Here is a 27,512-nt window from a genome sequence, read left to right as displayed (position 1 = left end):
TATAATGATATAACCACTCAAAAACACACTGGCGTAGCCGCGGCGCGTTCTCTGTACTGTACATCAATGACATAAAAGCCCTGTGATGGCCGCGGTGATGGATGGGAAAATGTCTCTAAATTTTTCCTCGATCTGCGAACCGGCTCCTTTTGATCCTCTGCTGTGCGTTGACGTAATCAGACGAAGATAACTCTGGCGGTAATCTTTATTAACCCCATGCTGCCAAATTAATTTCGGTGCTGTGAAGTTGGGAAAGGAGCGGTTTGGCTCGTACAGCGTGGCGTTAAAAAAAAAAAAAGGGGGGGGGGGGATGGGGGTGGGGTTAAGGGCGAGAATTAAGACCCAGCCCCCCCTTTATTTTGTCATGGGAAACCACGATAGCAGAGATTGACAGGGGAAGTAATTAATTTCTGTGGCATTTAACCCCCTGTGCAGACAGCCCTGACCTTCAAAGGTTGGCGTGTGTGTTAGGAGGTTATAATACTGTAGCACAGCGGCCCAGTCGCGACGACACACACTCCTCCACAGGCCGATTTGTAAAAAAACCCTGACAGTGAAATACCAGCGGTGGGATCAGACGGTGCTAACGCCCTTAATGTCAGCGCACATTGGGTGGCGCGCTTGGTTTTCAGCGGACTGCTGCAGTTGGGTCATCGCGGCGTAATGCTCAGTGCGGAGCGGCCTCCAGATGTGCCGGAGCCGTGGCTGCTGAACACATGTAGAAAGGGCTTCGTTTAGCGATGATTGGATCGTAATCTGGGCCACTGCTGAGTTTAAATTATTGCACTGCGGTGACGTCTAATGCGATTTCCTGCGGCTTACAATCACAGGCGTTGTGACAATTCTTAATTTACGACATATGATAACCAGCTTTAAATTGAAAAAGACCGCATTTACCACATGTCACTGGCGTGTATGTGAGACATAAAGACATGTTGCCTGTATGAGGCATCCTGTCTTTTAGAGCCACATTAAACATCTGCTGGTAACATTTCAGTCTGATATGCCCATAACGATTATTTCATGTTTCGTCCACGAGAAGTTAGGGCCGCGAGCCCGATGTTCTTTGGCTCATCGTTTTTCCACATTGCAGACGGTGACATCCTCTCAGCTGTCACTGCTTGGTGGCCACAGTCATGGCGATCCAGTCAGTCGGGAAATGACTGAACATGAAAATTCTTCCAGCATTTTTTCAGCAAATCCCTTCTTTTTCCCCATCCGCTTTGGTCCACGTCAACCGGTCTGCTGGTACATTACGGGAACATGGCCACTCACAATTTTGCCGCAAGCCAAAATAGTACTGATGATGTCATCATGGGTATTGGGTAGCTGTGGTTAATGTGGTCTTTGTTGCATTGATTTTGAACATTATTTTGGAAGTGCAATATTAAATCACAGGAGTGAACCTTTAATGAAAGAGGCACTTACTCCTCAGAAAGACTCTTTGTTTTTGTACCGTCTTTGGCATCACAATGGTCGTCTTCTGGCACTCGTTGACGATCCATAATTAAGACATGTTTATTTTGACTAATTTGGCAAACAGCTCACTGGCTGCTGTCTGGCAGGCTGCTGCCACTTCATTAACTGCACGGCGTAACCTGGTGACCAAACACAGCTCTCACTCAAAATCTGCCATTAAACAGCACTGCTTTGCCCGGGAAGTTGATATAAACACCCAAAATGAATTGGATCCTTTGGTGGATATCATTATCTCACATTTCACAACAGTATTTTTCGTAACTCTTTGGGATTGCGACTGTAATTGGAACGTCTTTCTATTCCCACCGAAAACAAACAAAAGCATCAGCAGATAAAACCGGTTGCGCGGTGCTCAGTTTCCTCGCGTACTGTCGGCTACTACAGGACGGTAGATTTGGCAGAACTAGAAGGAGCACGGTGACAGCAGGAGCGTCCATGTGGACAATCGGTGAAGCAAGTGAAGCAAAAGCTGGCAGTCAGATGTAAGGTTCCCGGGGAATGGATGCCCCATTCTGTTTCATCCGAGAAGGAAGCCGTTCATGTTTCAGTTAGATACACATGGATGGACAGAGGTAAGTGGTGTCTGGCAGGTGGGGGGTGGGAGGGTTTTTTTTGTGTGTGTGTGTGTATATATGTGTGTTTCACTGCTGTAAAGCTGACCTTTTTTCTGATACCACTCCTATAACCACACACAAACCCTCCCACCCCCTCAACTCCCGTCCCTGACCCGCACGGGGGTAAGTCGACAGTTGACGCTGCGAGTTCGGGCCACAGCTGGCAGCGGAGGAAACCCTAATGACCCACAATGCAGTTCACTGAGCCAGGGAGTGCCTATTAAACCAGGTCGGACCACTGGAAGTGGCGAATGTCACCCGTCACTGTCACCTCGCAGGATGTCGAGGTCCACTGTCTGACTCCCATGATGCATCTGTTACAATGGAGACACCTCTGGGCAAACCTCCAACAGACATGTAACAATGGGCAGATTCAATAAATTCCATTAATTCTGCGATATTTCGTATGACCTCAACAGCATTTGACTAAATCCTTTTTCCAAAATTAATAAATCTAAATTCGCAGTGGATTCCCGCCAAAAGTTGTTCTGATGTCGTCCCTGTCATCTGCGGTGGTGTTTGTGAGTTTTTACACTGATGCAGTGAATGCTTTTCTGTTCACCACGTGACAGCCAGGATTTTTTGTTCAACGCATATATTTCTGAAGGACTGTTCATGATGAAAGGGAAACTAACCGCCCGTGAGGGGAGCACACAAGGTAATATCAACAGAGAGGCCTTTTCTTTGGTGCCATTATAAGAAGAATGTTCTTTCCTTTCAAACCCAGGCACTGTGTGTGCAGTGCTGCACAAAACAATCCAAAGAGAGTATATGCTGCTTTGACAAGCGGCAGCCAATTTTCTTGTATTATTGCGGTGGGCAATTTCTCTTGTATTGTTATGGGACTTTATATTTCAGGGCTCGACTTGGATCATCTCCATGGGTTTTTGCATTACTGGCACAATGGTAGACTCCTAGCCCACTGCATCAATGACAAAAGAGAAAGAAACCTTTTTAATCTGGTTACAATAGCACTGAAAACCCCAAAATAACCCATCGAGCATTTCTATTACACAAGCGTTGTATTTTACCAATTCTGGGCTTCCTATGAGTTCGATACAGCATCATCACAGTTTGGCAAATTACACATTTGTGCATGTCACTATAAATCTAGCAGACCTACCAGACCTACCAGTGTTAGGCGGCGGTGTCATCAAAGTTTTTTTTTATAATGTTTTTCAGATGCCACATGATGTATTTTACAGGCCGCTTCCAGTATTTTAGATCACACTTAAATTTGACTTCTGTAAGGCCAAGTAATATTTCATACTTTCCCAGTGTGAGGGCAGTACAGTATATCTATGAAGCATGAAGGCAGACCGTACCTCATATTCATACTCTTCAGTCCTCTCCACCTCTGCTGGGGTGTTGGACAGGTACTCTGGACATTCATAAAACTCGTGCTCCATGGTGTGGATGGAATGGCAGCTGGAGAGGAAACAGAAGACGAGTTAGTTACATTAAATGGTCATTACTACTACTACTACTAATACTACTACTACTACCAAATGAATAGACAGGGAATGTGTTCTGCTAAATTATTTAAATCCTCCAACATGTACCAGGACGTAAGGGGAATTGTCAATTGACATAGCCTGTTCATGTTCTTGCAGTATTGATAAAAGATAGTAATTTGCTTAATATTTGAGTGACATTAAATTCAATCATATGGTATTTATGGAGTTCTAGTTGTTAATTAAGTTGCCTGAGACCTGTGGATAATTTGCATGTGCATGTGGCACATTTCTTCATCATACTTCATCACATTCTGAAACTGGCTGAACGAGCGACGTACACTTCACCATTCCCACCGTAAAAAGCCGTGACCTCTGTAAATTGTCACCATGATAATTGCCTCGCCATAATCATTGACCAACACTGGCAGATTTGTAGTTTTATAGGACAAATTGATTTCATCCGCTGCCCAGCAAAGCCCTATAAATGGCCACAGAATGGATGCAGCGCCAAAATGCCAGTTCTATCAGCCCATTGACTTTTAATCGCCCAGCAAAAGCTCCCATTAAAGGAAATGGATGTAGCACACAGAAGCAATTATTGCATGCGAGCTTGGCTCTGCATAATGATATCCCAGGGACAAAGTACTTAGCTCTGCTGGAGGTTTCCACACTATGATACAACTGCTTAATAACTACCATGAAATGAATTGTCCAACCTGCCCATGTCATCTCCGTGTGTGCCATTAACACGCCGTTTACCTTTCAGCAGGTAGACGGAAGGTTAAAATTTTGTGCAATGGCTACAGTCATTCAGTTTTTGGGCCCCCACCTGTCAGACAAAAGGAAGGGACAGATGTCGGGGACGGGCGGAGTGGTCGGCCGGAGCTTGGCCAGTGCCACGATGTGCTCGAAGGTGATGTCCGTCTGCGTGCAGACGTCGACGACACACACGTCCTGTGGCGCGCCGCTGTGGTTGTGTGCGACGGCCGCCGTGCCAGCGGCGGGGGTTCGCCGGAGAACCTGGACAACGATGGGGTCTCGTCTGATGGCCTCCACCACCGCATCGTCGTGGTCGACCTTGGAGAAATCGCGCCCGTTCACCTGAGGACACGGAGAGCAAAGAGTCACTTGACTGAGAGTTCTTCTCTGGGACGTAACGTAAGCAATCACAAGAAGCGCGCGGTCCTTGTCTGTTAGACATTGTACTTCACGGTGGGAGGATGCTAATCAAACTCGGTCCCCAGATCTGAATTTCCTCGTGGATATGCTTATGATTAAATATACAGTATATTGTCTGTGAAGGAGAGACAAGTCGGTGGTAGGGTGTTTGCACACTTATGGTGCCCTCTGGCAGACATTCATGCTCCTTTATCAAACAACCTGTATCACATCCACACCTGGAATCCTTCACTGTACATTCACACATCTCCACGGTTATGTGCTGAATGACTCCCAGTAAGGCAACTATGAGTTAAGTGCTTTGTCCCCCCCCCCCTGCCCTTTGGCAGTAAATCTTGATTAAGTGACCACATTATATATTCTCCCTTTTATTTATTTTTTAACTACACAGTACACTTTCCCTGCACGTGCAGACAGTTTAACTGCTGACCAGCTATTCACAAATGTGCTTCAGTAACCTTGAGGCTACAACCAAATTTACGGAGGCTGCATAATGTGAGCCATTCGCTGAAGGAGTAAAAATCACCCCCCAAAAAAGAGCACGTTTTAATGGGCTCATTTAATTTCATTCAGTTTTGCTCCAAAAAAAAAAAAAGTTTTTCAAATCTGTCTAATGCAGATGCATTATTTACATTGCGATCTAACCATTAAGCCCATTTGACGTACACTAATAAGACTGATTTAGGCAAATGAGCTGCAAAGTGGGGAAGAGCAGCGGGGGGTAGACCTCGCTCCGCCGGGAACATCAGCTTCAACAGGCAGCACCCTCTTCATTTGCGAGTTTAGATAAAGGGTTGTGTGGAGAATAGGGGACGACATAGTGACAGCTGTCAACCCGAAGACACGCTAATGCACCTACGCATTGGCTCCATCTCAGGGACCCCTTGCCACTTTGTTTGACCCAATTAAAAAGCCCTCTCCGTGATCCTGTGCGTTTGGCCTCAAGTTCATGTTCAGTCTGTCATACCCTGAAATTGATTCAAGGGCCTAAAAATGTGGATGCTTATGCCCAATTTCTGCATCAATATTGGGAGATCAGGGTAGAAGTATGGAGACTGGCATTCTTTCACTTGCATTATGGTCTTCTTCTCTGATCCCAGTATTTGATACTGGATGTCAACATTATGCTGGATTTACACACAGGATAAACGTATTGACATTCATGATGAATGACACAAGTTTGTTGTATGAAAGTGTTGTATAAACCTTTGACTGCGCCATCAGTGGACGCCCTCAGCTGCCATCTGCAGCTGCGACGGAAGCTAATGGACGGCTGCATCAAACCTTTGTGACCTTTCTTGCCGTGTCACGTCGCCGCCACGCTGCAGCCCCTCCCGTACGCACACATGTAAGCGTCCCGCTCGTGCATCCTTGAAAAAGTTCCGCAACATTTTCAAGTTGTAATGAGGTCCAGATGGACGCATTAATCTCCAATCGGAGCGAACGCTCCGGCAGGCAGGAAGGGATTTTTCGCGAGTACACCTGCCAGGGTGTTTACCTGCTGTTGTTCCTCTGTTCAATCCGCCTGTTGATGAGCTAACTGGGGGCTGATTAATAGCCAGCAGATGCGACAAAGACTGGGGATAATGGGCCCAGAAAGCACAGGTTTTATGTGTTTTTTTGGTGCGTCACACGTTTTCTACATCGTATACTGAACGCGAAATTTACAAAGTATTGTGGATGATTAAACTCCAAATGAGGAGATAATGAGAAGCTGATAGGTAAGGATGAGAGTTTTTAAAGCTCTGAGACAATTGAGGAGGGGCCACGATCACAATACTTTGCGTTTCTGTTCTCTATGTCCCATATTTCTTAGTCATTCTATATCCTTTTTAACACATAGTCTGGAATAAACCGTTAGTGACGCACTGGTCCATAACTTAACAATTTCCGTTCATTTGCTCGAAATGTCCTTCTCTTTTTTGTTCTGTGTTTAACCTCTTCTTTGTGATTTCCTGTTATTGTTTATTCTAGCAAAGTCTGCTTCGCCATAGGGATTGTAGTTTAATTTAGTCATTGCGTGGGATCTTCCTTTCCAGCTGTATCTGGGCAAGCATGCATAGGAGCCGGAGCTCAGCACTATGACGTGTACTGTAGGTGAGCGGATTCCGTCAATATCGAGCCGTAATTCCATTTTTATTGCCAGTTCCCTTTCTCATCACTCAGTCTTGTGACCGAGCTGCCAGGCAGACAATATCAACTCATTACGTCAGCTGATAGAACCCATGACAGCTCCACGAGAACACTAAGGGCAGTCTGAAAGTCTGAGGTCATGGTGGTCCACGGGGACCGCAGTAATGAACCAACAATCTAGCGCAGCCCTTCATATAGCTCTCAAGTTGAAGGTTACCTTCGGCAATAAAAATGGTTCCCAGTAGCCCTAGAACAAAGCTTCTCGTCTGTGCGAACACTCCTTCCTAAAGGTCAAGGTTCAAAGGTGCATGCTGTAGTTTGGGAGGACACGCTGTAGCTCACACGTGTGCGTGCCTTTGGGTGAGCACAGTGCGTGCACAGTATTGATCGACAGCCTTTAGTAAAAATGTTATTTCCTTCTTATCGGCACTTTGTCTGTTGTACTCTGTGAGGCACCTGTGTTGTGTCGGTTTGTTGAGGGGAAAGGTTTTGAGGGCACATTTTGGCTTGTTAAAGCTTTTATGAATATAAATATCGTTAGACATAATTAATGGAAAATGTCATGGGAAAGTTATGTAGCTACAAAATAAACTGAATTAATAATTCAGTACATTTTAAATGAGTGATTATAAGGTTGCGTAGACAGATTCAATTACATAGATTCTACTGGGCTCAGAATGGGAAATATTGGTGTTCCTCTGCTAACTTCAGCTACAGTACCTTACAGCAAGACTAGTTTGTTTTTTCATGTTTGTGTTTTACAAAAAAGCAATAGCTGCTGCGTAATCTATGGAACTGAAACACTAACATGTTGTTACCCAAAAAATCTAACCGATTTGTGCTACAATAGCATTGACCTCAAATAGGACTTTTGACCAAATGGGCTAATTCCTGTGTTATGGCAGGACAATGTTGTGGAAGATGACCTCAATTACGGGTCCTCTGTTCGCTTGTGCTCAGAATAGTCCGGCGGATTATTGGACATGAGTATGTTGACTGTGCCTCGTCACCGCGAAGGCCATGCATGGCAAACAGAGACGCTCGGCCACCAGCTGTCAATGGAACATTTTACTCCCTGTGATGCGCCAATTACACACATCACTGACTACGAGTGGTTGCTACTGGACCATGGTGTGGAGATGGTTACTACATGTGTCGAGATGCGGTGGGCACACAGGGAAAGCCAATCGGTACCAGACCTGGGGCTAGCAATATGCTCAAATAGGAGGCTCATGTCAACCTTTAGATGTGTAGCAGGGCTTTTATCGGTTGGCCACTAAGATGGGCTATATGTTGTTTCCACTTTTGGTTTGCAAACAGTGAGTGATAAGGAAAGCCTGGAGTGTTTGTGTTTACGTGTGTTATGTGTACTTGTGTGTGTGTGTGTGTGTGGCTGTACATGTGAAAATGGTGTGTTCGCTGCTCCGAGATAAGAGCATGATGGAAACCACTCAACCTCACAGTTAAATCTGACAGATATGGTGTCATTGTGAGCAAATGGACACACACACCCACACCCACACCCACACACACACACACAGCTCAAACATTACATCGGCTCCCGACAGACTTGAAACAGCTCTACAATGCGGCGGTTTCTATTAACCATGTTTGACTGAATAACGCCAGTATCTCACACTGCATCGGCCAAACAATAGACCACGAAACAATGGGCCGCAAAGGAGAGAGCCGCCCGTCTATCCAACACCGACCTCATCCTCCCCCCGAGGAGACACCAGCAGGCTGTCATCCACAATTGCCAAGATAGTGATTTTTCTGAACTTGAGCTCAATACGAGTAGGATCGTTTTGTTTTTTTCCATTCATGGAAATTGGCATATTGTGATGAGCGAGGAAGCGCAGGTGGCGCGCTTCAACTATCTGCCAAATCTCATTTCTCTTCTCTCCTTCAGCTGCGCGGAGATGATTTCGGGGAGGCCGATCTCGCGTGGAAAGGGCTTGCCGTCATAAATGTCTCATTACAATAATAAAAGTCTCTGACACGCAATATCGCCCGGGTGCAACGCGAGCCGAAGGAGGTGACGGTTTCATACGTCTGAGTGGCAGGCTGCGCAACTGGTGGGGGCCGTGCTCGCTCAGCTGAATCTCAGTGACCCACAGCCTTGTGTGGGACGGGGAAAACCACAATGTCGTTGCAACATCTTCAAACGAGCTAGATTCCCGTGGCTTTGAGATGTGGCTGAAATTGGCTGAAAAATATACAATATAATAATAGTATAATATATAATAAAAATAGAATTTACTAGAATCACAGCCAATTTGAGCATGGTGACCGTTTAGAGTGGATGACTGCTGTTGTGGTGAGATATAATTCATTTGAAACTATACTTAGCCAGAGAACATTTGTGGAGCATGTGAAGCCTAAGTTGACGACACGTTTTCGGCGCTCTTTTAGAGCAACCGTCGTCTCGTGGAGAAGCATGCGTCGCGAGACAGATCTTAAAATTGAAGTCTCGGATGACTGCAGATCGTTCACCTCACTGTGGTATGTCACTTTCGGATTTCGAAAGGTTTACCTCAGAATTAGAAAAAGAGAAAAAAAAAAAACCTGACTCAGCCGTAAAAGTGCACTGGATTTTCACCTCTGTTTGTTCGTCGTTTCCAATCGGCAACTGTTCACCGTGCAGTGTAGTGCTCTGCTGTTTTACATTTCTGTATCGCACCAATTAATCAAAGTGACATGGTGTTTAATGAGAGGCAATTAGAGTGCTAACGAAAATGCAAATAAGATGGGGAGGGGGAGAGAGAGAGCAAGAGGTGTGTGTTTGTTAGGATCATAGTGGCAGCGTTGGGCTTGGAGTGTGTGTGCGTGCGTGTGTGTGTGTGCGTGTGTGTGTGCGATAATGATGAGCCATGGCAACGGGTTCAATGAGATCCTGCTCACTGCTCTTATTAGTACTCGTATTCACAGAAGTGAGCCCGGCTCCTCCCGTCTGCGCGTGTGCTGGTGCGCTCGTCTGCGCCTGTGATTGCGTCCATTTCCATTCCTGCGGGTGTGAGCGCAAGTCGTAATGAGTGTCCTTCTCCGTTTTTTTGCACAGACACGGGCCCCCCAAAAAACAACCAATTAGTTCTGCTTGAGGAAGACCACACGACAACATGAAATGCGTACTAGATGGCTGCTGTCGGGAACGGATGTTTAAGTAGCCTGCCCGGGTCAATCCCCGCCGCATCGCGCTACATCTGTGTGCAGTGGATTAGGCCGTGCCGGCTCCACGCGGTGCCAACTTGTTTTAGCTCTCAGATCTTCGCTTCAGGAGGGAGCGTTTAAAAGTTAGTGGGTTCCAGACCGGCGCTTCCCCCCACGTGTCTCTGTTTCAATAATGCCAGCACCAACAGGACAGGTTGGAGTACTGTCCTTGAACCGGTTACATCCCGCAGTCGAGTCCCTCGCCGTGAAGTGTCTGCGACGCTGAAGTGTGTCCTTCAAAAAGATCGGCTCTCCTGCTCGGCAGCTGAACACACTCCCTGCGGAGGACTGACACAAAAGAGGAGCTCCTACCTTGCAGGGAATCTTCATGCTATGCAAATATTTGTATCACGGCTCAAATATCATGTCCTAGTTATTGCTCATTGCGGCATTGTGGTGTTCTGGTGTTGCTACGGTAACACAGGGGTGGGCATCATTTTGCGACCCTTTGACTTTAAATAATTTAAAAAGATATATATTTTAATTTCCATAGGTCGGACCGCTGGACTAAGTACACAAGTAAGTACCCATTTGACCCCCTCACACACAACCCAGACTCAAACTGCCGCTGTTCGGATTCAATCCCCCACGTTTTTTCTTCTCTTCTTTCCGTGTTGAATTAGGATGGACGTCGTGGCTTAACAAGCCACAGAACTAAATCTTCACAGTTCATCTCTTACGGCGTGTCTCATGGACATTTGATGTGATTGTATTAGTACTTTTCTCCCTCTCATCTCCTCTCTGCGGAAAATTTTTCTTTGTCTTCCCGTCTGCTCGCATTTGTGCCCGTCGTTGTCATGTTTCATTTCGATTCAGCGGGTTGAAAAAACAAAAAAAACACACCCGGTATTCTTCCAAAGGACTTCCCGAACAGACACTACGTCACTTTCTGTTTCTACCTGTCGTGTTGGTTTGCGTGCGTCCCAGGGGGTTTTCTCCCCGTCTCCCGCTCACACGTCTGCCTTTCCCCCCCACCCCACGGCGTTAACACCGGCAGCGGTGGAAACGCCGCATGCAGACATCAGAGAATGTTGACTTGTGACTGTCATCCCGAGCAGCCGTTTCTGATGTAAGTGGGGGGAAATCAAAGGTTATCATCTGTCAGGGAAACGCATTAAGAACCGTCTCATTTCCTGCTCTTTGTACCACTTCTATATGCAAGGCGGGCTTCCTTTCAATTAGACTTCATGAATACACATACACATACAGCAGTGGCGAAGCCTTGGAGTGACGCATGATTTGACTTGTATTCTGCTTTTTGGAATTTTTCTATATGAGTATTTCCTCTTATTCATAACACACAAGCACAACAGGGTATGATCCTTGGAAGGAAACCTCCTTCTGTATTGTATCATCACTAAAACTCTAATTAAAACATTCTCTCTCTATCATTCTCTCATAATGCTGTTTGACGGAAGGACAACAACCCCCATGGCAAGAGTCAAGAGGTACGGTTCACACCACATGGTTCACTCCACAATCTTATTCATAACGTTGACTAGCCTGGCAGCTTCCTTCATATTCTCTCATAAAATGACTGACGCCTTCTCCACGATGAGCCCATACATCATGGCGGGGGCCAACGGGTCTGCGTTTAACTAACAGGCGCTGTGTCCTCAAGCAGCCGCGGATGGCACGGGGTTATGACAAACTGCCATCGACAACACATTCATTAGCCCCTCAACGTCCTAGCAACGGGAATCGCAATTACGGCGAATCCACCAGTGAGCATCCATCCCCGCCGCCACAACCTCATTCCTCGCACACCACGTCGCCGGTGCATAAATTAGCGTTCTTTTGTCACACTGGGGGGTTGGCGGTGTTGAGAATTAGCTCCGTTTGTTTATGCTTGCGATGAGACGGGGGCTGCACTGATTCTGGATGACTGCAAAACTTGCTCGTCGAACAAATGAGCGGAAGCCACTTTCATTTTCACACGGCGTGCGACTGTACACACGAGTGTGTTTGTGTGTTAACAGAATGCTTTCACGTTTTTTTTTACATGTAGCCCATGCATGTGTGTATGTGTGTGTGTGCCTCCATGCAGATAGTTGTCTTGACTGAGTAATGTTCTCGGGCCCTGCGCTGTGGCAGGACTCTATTGTTGCACCGTGTCCTCCCCGCAGTCATTAGATCGCCATTAATCTCTCATCTGCCATTAAAACAACAGCCCCCGAGCTGGGCTGAACAAAAACCCCGGCCCTCCCTCCGGCCCCTCGACACACAGTAGCAATGAGTTTGAATTAGGCTCTCGGGGGTCACCGATTAGACCCACATAATTCACCCGGACGACTGGGTTCACAAAGAGGTTATGTGTTACTCCTCTGAGAGGGGAAAGCCGAACAACAAAACATTCTCCACCCGGGCATACCAGCTACTCTTTTACTCATTTGGCTTCTAAAACAAGACTGGTGGTATTCTTCATTTCTCTTACTTGCATCAAATCCCATTACATCATCTGTGTAGCTGAAGTTTTACATCCTCCACTGTTTTTTCCAAAAAACGATTGAAACGCATAAATGAGCTGCATCGCTGCACTCGGTGACCCGTCCCATCATTACCATGAATGTGGGCATTGTAGTTTATTATAAGTCCATCCCGCATGCACTGTCCTGCTGTTCATATTCACCAGAGGTGAGTATTCATCCGCAAAATAGTCCCCCACAAAAAGCATTTCTTTCTCCTGTTTGAGTAACTATTGTGTCTGTTTTGGGGGGAAAAGTAGGTTATCAATGAAAAAGAAACTATAAAGTTGATTGGCCTGGTTTTTTTTCTTAAGAGAGCATATTTTCTGAAAAGACAATAAATGAGCCCTTTTTTCTCCCCAAACCAAATTGAAAAAAACCGACTTACTCCAAAATTTCTGCATTTAGTATTCTATGTTAAGCATTGGTTTATGATTTATGATTATTATTTCAGAGGTGGATCTGACTGGAGCGGTAATCATATTTAATTCATATTTTGATTTATAAACAAGTGTTGTTGATTAAATACATCAGTAGAAAATTAGCATAGCCCCCTCACTGCTCGAAGCACTCATAACTATGGGACAGAAAAACATGACCGAGTTCATAATCTTTTCTATAAACTAGGGCAGGGAAGGAGTGAGAGAGAGGGAGGGAAATTTACTAGACCCCAAAATCATTAAGGAATAAGTTATTCTCCAGCAGTTTAACCATATATCAAGTGTTCATCTTAAAAATGAAAACCTCGTGCTTTCAGAAATGAGGCATATCCCTGGTGGGGCGCAATCTCGCCGTGAATCGTTTTTCACACGGGCACGGATCTGGTTGAAGGCAAAAGGCGAGCCGGCTCCGGGTGCAGGGGCATAATTAGCAAAACATGCTCAAGCATTGGAAGTGAAAAAAACATTTGCTGGGGGGGTGGGGAAGCAGAACAAAAGGAAAGATTTGTGTGCCACTTTTTTTGCATGAAATTAAGTCTTGAGATGTGAACTTCACATTTTATTTGAGCTTTTCGTTGTTGTTTTCAACCTAAAGTGAGATATGTTTACGCCCACTGGAAGCACCTAAGCCACGTGCATTACTCATGACGTGGTGGTTTTGTCAGTCGGCCCCTTTGGCGGAGAAGAAAAACGACTGCACACTCCACCGAGTGTGAGCGGCACGAGGAGAGCTCTTTCCCGCAATGAAAAATATCTTCATCTTAATACATGGCTGCTTAGTTAAGTGAGAGACGCACTGTGCTGCGACTGAGCCCTCATTGGAGCAGCCCCAATCAAGACTTTCCACTGCGTTCACCGTGTTCGGTACAAGTCTACTGTGTGACTGAATGAAAGGCTAATCGCCTCCGCCGCCAACGTATTATCAGACGGATAATAATAAGCGCACGCGTTTGGCTCCTTTTCCAAACTGTGTCACAGACTGACTTGTTGAATCAGACCGTTGTTCCTCAAATAAAATGGGTCACAGGCCTAATTTGTGTGAGTTTTCCATGACGAGGACCTGTTGTCACGTGTGCCTGCGAATCATTTGTGTCATTTGAAGCGAAGGAAGTAGCGTAATGTTGGTTTAGGAACACAAATCCTTCGGGGGGGGGGGGTGTTGAGATGGATGGTTAGTGGCAGCAAAGTGTTTGACATTGAGACCTCAGATTAACAGGTGAATTTCAACATCCACAACTCTGTGACAATGGGAAAACTCTTTCAGCTGATGAAAACCAAGTGATACGGTTGAAAGCACCAGATAACAAAACAAGTAAGTGGGCCTTGTGACTGTTATGCGTTTAATAGATTTCGTGCATGGGAGTCTAATACTTTTCTCATTGTAGTCACTTGGGTAGGAAAAAAAAAGGTATTTGCTCTCTCTGGTTTCTTGATTATGTCTAAATAGAAAGTGGGAATGTATCTGTATTTTATATATCCACCCACCCCAAGACCGGTTTTTGAATATCAGAGGACTTGAAGATATCCCTTGACCAAATGATCTCAAACAACATAAAGGCATGCATTTATCTGATATGTTGCACACGCGTCTGTGTATTGAGAAAATCCTCAATAGGCATTAATTCGAAATTTCGATCAGTGTTCAGACCCACTGAACTGTTTGCGACCTGCGGCATTGCTTTGATTAAACAAAACGTCCAACAAGTTAAACTATGTGTGACTTTGCCCCACTTTCTGTCACACGTGTTCTCCTCTTGGTCTCTGCGTTTACAGCGATCACTCATCCATTCCCCAAACTTCCCAGGATCTTTGCACCACATGAGCGACAATCCAGTACGTTTCCTCGTGACCCACAGCGACACAGGCCCATCCACATTGCTCCGGCCGCTATCAGTCCTGAGGGCTTTTCCCGAATCAACACGAGACTTATGGTTGCACCCCGCTAAATGTAATCAACCCCCCCGACTATGCAGATGGTTTAGTGTCATCCTATCTGTAACTGGACTCGATCGCGGGGCTCTGAGTGGGCATAATGACTCCTAAACCCAAGTTGGTTAAGTGGGAATTCAACACCATCACCCGGCTGTAACGTAATCTCCCTTCAGACCACCTGGACCCGGGATCCAGCCCGCGGGATCAAAACAAACTTGGCAGTGGCACAGCGACGGTCCATTTGCATCATTAAGCGTTTAGCCCGCAGTCTTATTGAGACGCACGCCGTATGGAGAATTTATATCGCTTTGACTTAATATGCTGCAGAACGGACGTCATGGTGGCTGCCAGCGTGTCACTGAATTGACAGAAGTGTTTTTTGAAAGTAGTTGCGACAGCATCCCGTCTCCCTCTAATGATTATACATGATCGAGAAAATCTTGGCAGTACAAATGACATTTGGTCTCAGAAGAGAATTGCACCTTTCGCCGCCAAAGAACTCATCCAAAGATATTACAGAGACACGTTATGCTAATGTGAAGGGTGTTCGAGGTTTTTTATGTCTCAGACGTTGTGTTTAGGCACTTCCCCCCCCCCAGCAATACATAAGGGGAATTTTGTTTGTGCAGATTTTGTGGCACCGTGTCGCCGCAAATGCCTGCAACGTGTCCATAACCGCTCCAGATGGTTTGTCCCGACGTCTGTCTAACCTGTCAAAACAGCCTGCAGCGCGTGGCCATAAGGTGTATTATTAGGTTATGCTGGCGCAAGGTTGGCTTCGAACCATGAAACAGCTAGTCATCGGCTGGCAGCAGACACACACACACACACACACACCCACGCCGAGGATAGAGAAAATGAGTGTCTCTCTCCGCCACACACATGAATGACAAGACTGCCTTCGGCGGCTTCCATCACTATCTCTCTCTGTCCGGGGGCCGTCCGCAAGTAGATTAAATCTGTGGTGGCACCTCTGACGGTAGGGTCATGCCAAAGTGTGTTAATGGCGGGGATTTATACAGACAGTGACGAGCAGGCGGCCGGACAGACAGGGGCAGTGGAACGGAACGGACTTGAAACAGTGTCTGGCAACTGGTAAGTGATGTGACGAGGAGGAGGAGGAGGAGGAGCAGGGCGAGGTTGAGAAGGAAAAAAGAATCTGGAAAAATGAAGGGTTAAAAGGCTCAGGACTAATGTCCTCTTGCTCCCGTTCTCTATCATTTTTTAAATTTTTTTACTGTACTGGTCATGTCTCCTTCATTTCTCCCACCTTTCCATGTTTACCTCATCCAACTCCACCCCCACCTTTCTCTTTCCCCCTTTATTTTTCTTCTGTTCTCTCCTGTTTCCTATCGTCTTGGCCAGGCCTCTCGGCTGATCGGTGAGTATGCTAATCAGCCGGAGGCTGATAACAACTGATAAGTCCTCTTGTCGGGTGCTAAGAGCCCGAATGACATTTTTACACAGTCGTAAAAAAGGAAAAACACGCCGTAAAGGTGATGAATGGACGGAGCCCGGTGTGATATCCCCCTTGGCGTGTTACACGAACGCACACAGTGTGTGCAAACGGGCATATCTACCTCTCAGCATTGATGTCGAGTTGTGTACACGCTCCACGTGCGCGGCCTTCCCCGTGTTTGGAAGGGAGACACGAGGTTGGGGCGAGGAGTGTCACTCTACCCACAGAAAGGGTCTTTCATCCTGGGCTTATCTGAGCCAAAGCAGGGGGAGATTGTTGGCTGGTGGAGCGAGACTTTACACACAGCCCCCCCACCCCCTGTCTTCCCCTGACTTTGTGCTTCCTCTCTCACTCTCTCACACACACACACACACACACACACACACACACACACACACACACACACACACACACACACACACACACACAGCCCCCCCCAACCCCTGTCTTCCCCTGACTTTGTGCTTCCTCTCTCACACACACACACACACACACACACACACACACACACACACACACACACAGCCCCCCCCAACCCCTGTCTTCCCCTGACTTTGTGCTTCCTCTCTCACACACACACACACACACACACATCAAAAAGTGGTGTGTATGTGTGTTCCCTTACAGTCAACCAAACGGATACACAAAGGACACAGCTAGACACAGACATGAGTGTGCGGAGTGACAAGCCTTCTTCTCATCATCCGTCACTCTCCGTGTCACTCTTACCTTCAACCATTTGGCGGTTTTATCATTAGCACGCACAACAGCATTAGTACTGTGTTTCCCGCATTAACCCGACGCAAAAAAAATCACCCGTCCCCTGTTTACCGTCTTTGGGTCGGCGACCGGAAGACTTGCTACCCGTTGCGCCAGCGACGGGGCCATATGCACCTCTAAATCATGAGGCATTATCACCACGCTGTGCTCCGCCGAGCAACCATAACCATGATGGAGGACACCACCCGATCTGTGTTCCACAGCAGAGTTCATCTCCATAATGCGCCATTAACGTTTTTAGGGGAAAACATCATTGCCTAAGTTTATTACTCAGCACCGCTTAGCACTAAAAGTGTCGTCCGTTTGTAATCCAGGACTCCTTGCACACTTTATCAAAGACCTTTGGCTTTCATATTTGGGACTGATAACTTTGTAATAAGCTAAATGAGTGACCAGAGAGCTTTCAATGCAACGGTTTGATTTTAAATCTTGCGCAGGAAAACTGCCGTGTGTGTGTGCACGAGTGAGGGACGTGTCAAGTGGAATTACACTCGGGGAAAAGGTGGAAAGGTCAAACTCACTGACCCACGGAGACAAGAGAACAACTTGTTGGGGCGGAAAAATGCGAGCAAAACCGGAAAGGTCACCCCATTCGATACTTTCTGCAAAGCTCAAAATCCCATCATCACAGAGACAGAGAAAAGAAAACAGTGAGCTCAGGGCCGGTGTTGTACTTCACTGATAAATGGACAGCTGAGTCAGGTGATATCACACCCCTTCATCCCCCCCGCCGGTCATCTGTGGCACATTTCACAGCCCTAACCCGTAGTTTAGGTGTTAGAGATCTGGTTGCAGAAGATTATATTCATCATTATAATCCCCTGAACCTCCGGCTTCTCTCTCGGATCACAGGAATGATTTGACTCCGGTAATGCGATTTCCAATTCACTTATTTATCTTTTTTTGCTCTCTCCACGCCTCTTCGCTGGTTGAGATAAAGCCCCCGACCCGCGAGGCCGATGTGAGCGGCGGCGTCGACATATTTCACTTCCCCTATCGGGATGAAGTCATGGCTCAAGGCCGTGAGCGGACATATGGAGGTGACGGCTGTGCGGGTCTGACCAAAGCTTCCCCTGCTCTGTGTGCCACTCTCAGGACACCATAGGTGGTAGCGGGAAGAAGGGGCGTCTGTCTGGCCCCTTCCATGCTGTCTACCAGGCTGGACATGTGGCACAGCATCTGTCTCCGGGGGACAGGGCCACACCAAGGAATAGCCTGCTTATCAACCGCACACACCCACGTATGTACAAGGGTAAAATAGGTATATTAATATTTAGGACATAGCTAATATTTAAGGTAATATCCTCCCAATCAGGAAACAATCTGGAAATATAGTAGAAATAAACTCCTGCCTTGTTAAACCAGCTGCTTTCTTGCATCTACTGCATTAGTTACAATGAAAAATACTACATCCATAGAGAACAAACACTCTTATTATTTAAAATTTAGCAGGGGAACACAACACAGTGTATAGATATAGGCTGTGGCTGTTGTATAGTGTGATACGATAGGGATGACGGGTCCAACAACAACAAAAAAGACCAAGACACATTGGTCCTACGCGGCTCTGGAGGCCAGAGGCTGTGGGGCAATGTAACATAGCCACAAGCAAAACACGAAAATGGCATTCGCTACTGTCTGGATGAAGCCCCGCGGTCACACACACACACACACACACACACACGGGTTCAGAGATATACACACACAGACGCACAAAATCACCAATGAAACGTCCAACGTAAATGGTCTGACGAGAGTCATAAATCTCCCAGGGGGCGCGCCGGGCGGTCGGGGGTCGGGGTCGGGCAGCCGGCAGCCCGGCCCGTCAGAGCGGTGCGGCCGTGTGGACAGAGATAGCCACTGTGATGCAGGAGACACTGGGGCAGGTCTGCAGGCTGAAAATGACCCTTGTTGCACTTTTTCAAAATGCTGAAAAAGGTATCTGCCTGGTGCGGTTTTTTTCATTACCATATAATTTAAAATAATAGCTGCAATCCATTTTGTAGGCGTGTCGTTGTTTCATCCACCAAAGACATTTGACATCTTAAAAAATGAAAAATCACCGCCCCCTGCCCCCCAAAGGCCTGGCCACAGCAGAAATGAATGTGGCCATGTAGTGACATGCCCGCGGGGCCAGTTGGTGAACTGCTGGAGCTGGTGAGCTAACTGCTCACGCGCTCTTCAGTCACAGTTGCTCCCCGAGCTTCTCCATTTATTCCACCCCTGACATCCGGCTCCAAGGCCTGTACATTGTTTCATTCGATAACCAGTTGTATCCGGAAGATGGACTGTCAGGTGGCTCTGGGATGCTAATGAGACAATTTTCGACAGCGTTTTTCTTTTTCCCCGATGACATTTCCACCATCCACTCCTGGCTCATGACCACCTGCAAACCACCTCTCCGACAGCTCCGTGGAGCGCAGCTAATGAGCGCCGATCGCCTCTTTCACTTTGACCTTTCCGGCTCTCCGTCCCCCCTTTTAACAGTCAGCGCTGTCATGATGGCCTGCTATTGAGTCAATGGCGCACATTTAAAGTTCAACAAAGTCAAACATCACGTGAAAACTTTGTTGATGTACCGCATGTGCATAGACATTGTCTCCATAAGGCGAACGTCGCAGCATCAATATCTGAACCGGCTCGTTCGCAAGCGAGTCGGGGCAACAGTTTGTTAATTTGATCGCGTTCCCCCTGGCGCCGATCAACAGTAAACCAAATTCCGGCTGAATGTTTTTCTCTTCACGTCGGTCCCAAAGGAATGGCAACAGCCCGTTACAACCGTTATCCTCATAGGTCTCGTTGTTCGAACGGGAACTCTCGCCGGTCAGGATTCGCCAACCGAAACAAAGGAGCCAGAGACTAGACACAGAAGTTAAATACAGCACCAGGGCATCTGGGGATGTCGGAGCTCTTCGAAAAAGCATTATGCAGCTGCTGCTTTAGCCGTGGTGCTGGTATCGGCATCCTTTGGCCTTTCTGCTGGTATAATGAGCAGGTGGTATCCCATTGTGTAGCACCGTCGGACGTACAGAAGAACAAAAACACACTTCAATGCTGTAGCGTTGTGTGTGTCTGTGTGTGAGAAGTGAAATGAGAGAGGGGCAGAAACAGATTGCTGAGACGGAGAAAGGCGGAGGGAGAGCGGGACTAATGAAGGTGGCAGAGGACGGAGAGAAAGTACGAAAAAGGGAAGGAGAAGAAATGAGTCTGGAAGGATGAAAGGGGGGGGGGGGGGGGATTTTCGAGGAGTCTCTTTTGGGATTTGCCGAATCCCCTCAGCCTCCGGTTTCGGGACAAAGTCACAGTGACACACTTACTGCCTGGTGCAGATACCTTCCTCTCACTGGTAATGAGAACTGTAGGTGTCTGCAGACTGTCACATACACACCGCAGACCGTTTAACAGTGAGCGGGTGTGCTCGCTCACATGCAGTACTCCTGGATGTCTGCCCACGGTGCCAGGACACCCACAGTGTGATGCTGGGAAATATGAAGAAACCATAAGGGTCTCTCTCTGTCTCTCTCTTCTTTTTTTTAAGTTCCATCCAATCTCCATGCAAACACCAAATGAAGATCACGTCATGCCAAATACAAAAATTGCCAGCACTGCAGCTACTGTATACATGTTGTTTTCTCATGTCCTTGCCAGGATATTCAGTTCCGGCCGACACACACAGAAGCAGCCACACAATCACCTCTCCTGGGGTTTCCTTTAATTGACACGGCTAATTTTCCCGCACCGCACGCGGGCGGACAACATAGACATCCACCGTATTATCAGAGCGTGGGGGCATGAAGTCTGAGAGCGGAACGAGCTTGCACTGTGGATAACATTCATTAAAAAAAAATGCAGCGTCTAGCAGTGATGGAGGGTTGGAGTGGCGTATTTTTATCACATTTCAGAGAGCCCGACAAGAAAACAAGCGAGTCGGTGTCACCAGTTTTATCATTATTATTATTATTATTATTATTATTATTATTATTATCATCATCATCAACTCGAACAACTGACAGCAGCCTTGTTGTCTACCCGACGACATAAAAAGTCACACCGTGGTCTTTCAGCCGGTTGGACGCGGACGCCGGGTCCCCATCGGGGTTCGAAAGGTATATATTTCGGATTTTTTGAATGATAGCATTTCTTACATTACAGGAAAAACTACAAGGGGAGTATCCAGCGGTCCCGCTCAGGCTCATTATGCCGTATCCAGTTTCCGCTGCTGCCTGTAACCGCGTAAGATACTAAATGATGAATGAGTCCTCGCTCGCTGCTCGCCCCGGCGCTTTCCGCTCCGTGCCGTGCTCGACAGCAGAGAGAAAAAAACCCCCGGAGCACGTGTTTCTCTACAATCAGCTCCACACATGGCCGTCTCGCCGCTGCACTTTGCATTGCCGCGCGTTCCCACATCCCTCTCCCGACTCGAATTAGAAGTCGACATCAACACTTTGAAAGCTGTTAAAATGCCGCAGAGAACAAGCGCGTCGTTTTTCTTCCGTTTGCTCAAAGAGTGGTGTTTCGGAGAGGTGTGTGTTTTTCTTTGCAACAGATTCACACTTGCTTTCCTATCTAATCAACACATTCCGGCCAAGGCCAGTACAAGATGACAGGTTACACATTCACAGTGGGTTTACTGCTCGTAATGACAATATGATTGTTAGTGGAGGTAATATGGCTGTTGTCTATCGAAGGCATGTCCATAAAGTCTAAATAACACTCATTCCTGCACATGCATCTTAGAACTGTGCAGAGTTACAAAGGCCAAAGGTCAATGAACTGATTCGCCCCCACGAGTGGAAGACTATACTTTCAATAACAGCATCAACATTGGTATTATTTTTTTTGAAGACCGCAGCAATATGAAACTGTCATATCAGGTCAAGAGGAAGAAAAACAAGTCCACAACAGAGAGGGGGGGGGGCTGCAGTACACATTTGCTGGTTGTTCTTTGAACGGTTTTGCTTTCGAGACAGTCGCAGGCGGAGGAGATGTGTTTAATTCCCCTGGAGCCAAGCGCGGGAAGAACAGCTGAACTTGTTCTCACATCTCCTGCTGCTGAGGAGAAATAACTAGCTCCACTCACTTTGATGGGGAAGGAATACACACACACACGCACACGCACACGCACACACTCACACACACACGGACTAACTCATTTTTGTACATTCATCTCCTGGTTCCCTTCTTAACCCATCTGCTTTCTTTCACTCTTCCATGCATGTACTCTCCTGACTCTGCTCAGTCTTACCTTCCTTTCCCATTGTGGGGACATCCACTTCATCATCATCTCTGCCTCGCTGCTTGTCATTAAGTTCACCACGGCGACGGCTCTCCCCGTCAACCGTACCAGACCTCTGCTTCTACTGTACTTTCCAGTCTCACTTACCTGTGCAATCTCATACAGCAGTTTGTAGTGTTCCTCCCGTTTCTGCAAGGTGCACAAATTGCAGCCCATCCTAGTTGTCAGGGAAACAGTGCGGAGTGCCCGATGGAGTGCGTGAGTATCTTTGCTGTCCGTGGTGCGTCTGTGAGATCCCCCTGGGGCTCCTCTTCCTCGGCTCCCTCACACCTCTTTCTCTTCGGTGTATCCTCAGAGATGCCCTCTGTCGCTCTGGGCACAGCATGCACATGTGCCTTTCAGTTCACTGCATGAGTAGAGGTTGTGGGTGTAGTTCCTTCAGTGTGAGGTGTGTGTGTGTGTGTGTGTGTGTGTGTGTTAGTGGGGAGTGTATCAGTGGTAAGATAAGTAAAAGCACCTGGCTTCTCTTTCCCCTGATTCTCACTTGCATGCCTCCAGAAACTCTGTCCCCGTATCTTCTCTCTCCACCACCTCCTCTCCCAGTGTGAGGACACACTCCTGCACACACACACTTTTGGCTCGTGAAGACACACCTCCTCCTGTGGCAGGCTGTCTACACACGCCTGCTCCCACTCAGGCTCAGGAATAGACAGTGTCCTCATTGGCTGTTCAGGGGAAGGGGCTGGGAGGAGGAGAGGGAGGGGACCGGTCCTATCTTGAGCAGATACACTATCGGAGTGTTGTTGCGTGCAGGCACAGTGAAGGACATGCTGTGTGTGTGTGTGTGTGTGTGTGTGTGTGATAAAGATTACGCTAGTGGCTGCATTGTATTTAAATGCTCAAGAGTGCTTCTGTTTTTTTTGTCTGTCCCAAATCTCTAGATTTGAATGCAAAGGAGGGGGAGAAAAAATCCATACGAAAAAAACTCAAACTGGAGTCAAAATGCCATCCGCACAGTAAATCAAGTTACTGAAAGGGCTATTTGTCAGTGCCCACATTTGACAAGTGGATTTGGCGTGGAAATCAATCTCATTTGGATTCAGTCTGATAGCCTCTTGCCCTCCGCACAATGGTCGGAGGAGTGGTGTTTAGTGGCTGCAATGGATTTACAGTCGGAGAGTGATAGCCACCAGACAGATGCTTCCCTCCCTCTGCCGGTGGTCACACAAGGGCACCGGACCGGGCTGACACACAGGAAGAAACACAGACGCCTATTGATTGGCTTCAAATTAGCTTCCAGCTCCAACTGGCCCCTCACGATGGGGGAGAGGGACGGGACGGAGGGCGAGCGAAGGAAAGAGAGGGCGATGGGAAAGGAGGAGAGCAGCGGATGGGAGACCCGGAGATGCTGCTGAGATTAATTGAAAAAAGCATGTGACGTTATTCCATCCGGGGTCACACTGGAGATTATGCTAATTTGCAACGGCAAATACGTCAACATAACTGACCGTGGTCTCGATTTGGCGTTTTTAAAGAGTCATCACAATGACTCGAAAACATGAAATACAAAATGTTTAAATCTCAGCTTTCACCTTTTGCGCGAAAACTGAAAGAGTTACTGCAGCTCACTTAAAAATAAATATGTCTTTGCGGAAGCAGCCATGGTTTCAAGGAGGGAGGTTCCGTGGCAGCGTTTGAGTGACATTTGAAAAACAAGCTTGACAGGAGAGCAGTTTGTGTGCCACTGACTGGGGGCGCGTCACGGCTCCGTCAAGCCCGCTGACGCTGAGGCAAAAGAAGTTTTTCCATCTTTTCAGTCATAGTGCAGAGCTCAGTGTTTTAAAATATAAATATGTCCCTTAATAACATTAAGCACTTCGGAAGCATTCATTCTGCTGATAAGTTTCGCATTTCACATGGAAAATGGAAGCCATGAAACTAGGCTAACAAGTCTCCATTCGGATTTCCGCCAATTTCCGCTGGATGTTTATATTTGGTTTATGCTCGCCAAGACGTCAATCCTTCCTAAACCACAACAGAACTCCTGCACATGCCCGTCATCCACCTGACCAACCTGTGCGTGGTACACAGTGGCACTTCCTTCTGCGGGAAACACATTGCCAGCGGTTATAATCAATGCCGCAAATTACATTTGTCTTTACTTAAAATGTAACCGACAGAACAAATGAGTACAAATGTAGTCTCCAGAAGACACATTTCCATAAAGTAACCTGTGCTTTGTTGTCCTTGACATGCACATTGTTGTTGTAGCATTCGATGGTTTTTGTCAGAAAAATAAAGCCACCATAGGGAACATTACAACAGGTTATTATATTCTCCTGGGGGAATCTCCGGCTACAGTTTGCAAGGACAGCCTTTGGGGTCACAGTGGACGGTGTGGCAGTCACTCAACAATGTACTGTAGTGTATGTTGTCGTTGTTTATTGCTATGTTTGGGCGATTCTTTCTCTACAAAAGACAAGTACGATTGATATTGCAGAGCACCACATTTTTTAACAGTACGCCGGCAAATAGCAGGAAATCTGAAATGGGCAAACTGAAAAAACGCCCCGTCAGAAGGCCGCCACACCGCGTCTGCATGACGAATAGCCGTCACACTGCTAAGACTGTGAGGCAGAGGGCACAGATGCGTCATCCCCCTTATCACCAGTCATGCAGGTACAAGGACCATAGTGGATCAGTCAAGGGCGTCAGAGCAGAACCAGATACAGCCCCCCAGATAACACTTAACCCTCTCCGTCCAAGGCACTTTGGTCCCACTCTGATGAGGTCACCGCTGTCCGCGCCGACCTCTAAAAGATGCCTTCTCGGGGGTGACATCACCACCTAATGAACTTTAGGGTCCAGAAGTATTTTCTTGTTTTTTTTTCTCCTCCTCTTTCTGTGTCTCTCGTTGTTTCCCAGTGCTCACGTTTGCAGTCTCGGCATGGGATCGCTGTGTCCATACATAAGCTTGGCTTTGCTGATGGACACAAAAACAGGGCTAAATGTGTCTCCGGTGCACACTTAAACACAGTCACACACACAAACCCACTGTACATTATTGAAAGCTTCAATTTTCCGTCTTGTTCCTCCGCTTTTCATTGAGAGGAAAGTAAATCGAAGATGAATGGTGAGTCCACAGGAGGTGACATCATCATGGCGTCCGTTTATGGCCTATCGCCATCCTTTTCATTGTTGATATCGCCCACTTTACATCATCTTTACAATTCTTCTCCCGTATCATTGCCCCGGCGCGAGGTGGCACTGGACGGATATCTAAGCTCATGTTTTGGCATATAAAGCTGAAGAGCGTCGTATAACTTTAAGAGAGGTGGGATTTGAAAACCCAGAGATGAGAAATTATACAGGGAATATTGCCGATTTGCACAAACAAAAACGTGCCCCTTCATCTCTGATGTCTGAGAGCTGGACTGGGAATACGAAGTGTATTGCAGAGGGGAGCTGTGCTGTAGCTGAACGGTTGCATGTTCAATAAAGTCTTATAGACGAGTTAGTTTACTTCGGGATGTGGAGGACTGAGGGAGGTTCAAACAGCTGTACTGGTCATTTCATATATTTCATGGTGAAGTCGGCCTATGTGATTTGCCAGTCAGTGAAAGGTTAACCAAAAATAGCTTGCTGCAGGGGGGGGGGTTGCACTTCAAAGGAAGCCTGAAACGCCATATTAGCATAATGTCCCCTATGGCAGTGTGTGAAAGAAAATGGGCCACCTCACACTTTTCTCTCAGAAAATTAAAAAAAAACGCGTTGAGGTGAGGCGAGGCCTGAACCATTCCCGCATTGAATCAACAGAAAAAAGCTGAGTGTAAACTTTTACAAAGAAACGTCTTGAATAGTTGAAGAGTTTCCAGGTATGTGTAATTGCAGCCACATGAATCCTATACCGATATGTGCAAAAGGCACATTTTCCCTGACGACGGGCAGAGCGGTGCCCCATTGAGTCGTGAGCTGATCTTTATCAGGAACAATAATTACGTTGCATTTGGTCCGTGCTCAAAGCCCTGCCCTACAGAATACTAACAAACCGCTGTCAAATGAGTAACCGGTGCAAACTTTCCACTCGCTTTCTCCCACAAAGCCTCGTTGAATTACTACCAGTGATGACACATCCTGAGCACGGCGAGAGTGTCTCGCCTTTAACGTTAGCACAGGCGGACTGAGAACCCCTCCGGGACTCGTAAATCTGGGTTTTATGATGATGTGAGAGTGTCCTTCACGCAATGTCATTGAGGAGTCTGACCGTTTGGATTCGTTTTGTTCAAGAGAAGTTGTAAACAAGGCCGTGACGCTTGCGGCACATTTTGTTTTCACGTCAAAGAAAACGTGCTGAGAGATTCTATTTTTCAGTCGTCAGATGCTGACCAGGACACACAGCATTATCTTGTCCAGCCTGTTGGTTTCAGTCGCTCACATGAAATGACTTTCACCAATTTTTGAAACATCCTAATGAGGTTGTGATTGGCAAAGGCAGGAAAGGTGAATTTGATAAAAGGTACAAAAAAAACAACTAAATCCAATTTAGGTAATCCAAATGGAACAATAAAAAAAACATGAGGAACAACTGAACTGAATCACAAGGCAGAGTGCATGAAGTGAACGGCAGGATAACAGACGGAAGTGAACCGGTGATACCACAAAGAAAAAAGAGGACGCACAGAGACTTTATCCACACAAGAGGAGCGGAGATAATTGCTCCAGGTGATCAGGGCGGGGCAGAAAATCACAGAGGCGGGAAACACAAGAAGTACAATGACAGAGACAGGGGGGGGACAGGAAGTGCACGTCAAAATAAAACAGGAAACGCCAAAACCCAACATAAAACAAACACGGGGGATAGCTGAAGGCAATTGAACTAAAACAGAGACACAAGGACGGGAAATCAATGAAAGTCCACAATGAAAAAAATTTTAAGGGTTCTTAGGGGCGGAATCACGATGTGACTTTTGGGTGTCACGGCATCATGTGTGCGAAGATCAATGCCGAACAGCGGCGGCACGTCTGACGTTTACAGCTGGGCGCCTCGAACCGGACGGCGTGAGAAGATCCTGAGGGCGACCCCACACGCGGCTCTCGATAGCCATGTTCATACATTATTTACCACCGT

At 47.0% G+C, this 27,512-nt stretch overlaps 1 protein-coding gene across 1 annotated transcript in view; it reads right to left on the bottom strand.

Moving 5' to 3' along the window:
* Window positions 1-22,975, bottom strand: part of pdzrn4 (PDZ domain containing ring finger 4) — a 32,719-nt gene extending 9,744 nt beyond the window's left edge. Inside the window, exons 1-3 of the mRNA XM_035621378.2 lie at window positions 22,532-22,975; window positions 4,380-4,651; window positions 3,419-3,521 (exon numbers count right to left, since the gene is read on the bottom strand). Coding sequence (XP_035477271.2) covers window positions 3,419-3,521; window positions 4,380-4,651; window positions 22,532-22,600 — 444 coding nt within the window. The 5' untranslated portion in view covers window positions 22,601-22,975. The remainder of the gene's footprint in view (window positions 1-3,418; window positions 3,522-4,379; window positions 4,652-22,531) is intronic.
* Window positions 22,976-27,512: the final 4,537 nt, after the last annotated feature.

Source organism: Scophthalmus maximus, chromosome 12, assembly GCF_022379125.1.
Source record: "Scophthalmus maximus strain ysfricsl-2021 chromosome 12, ASM2237912v1, whole genome shotgun sequence".
NCBI lineage: Eukaryota > Metazoa > Chordata > Actinopteri > Pleuronectiformes > Scophthalmidae > Scophthalmus > Scophthalmus maximus.
The sequence above is the reverse complement of the archived record's forward strand: the minus strand, read 5'-3'. Positions and strand labels throughout refer to the sequence as shown.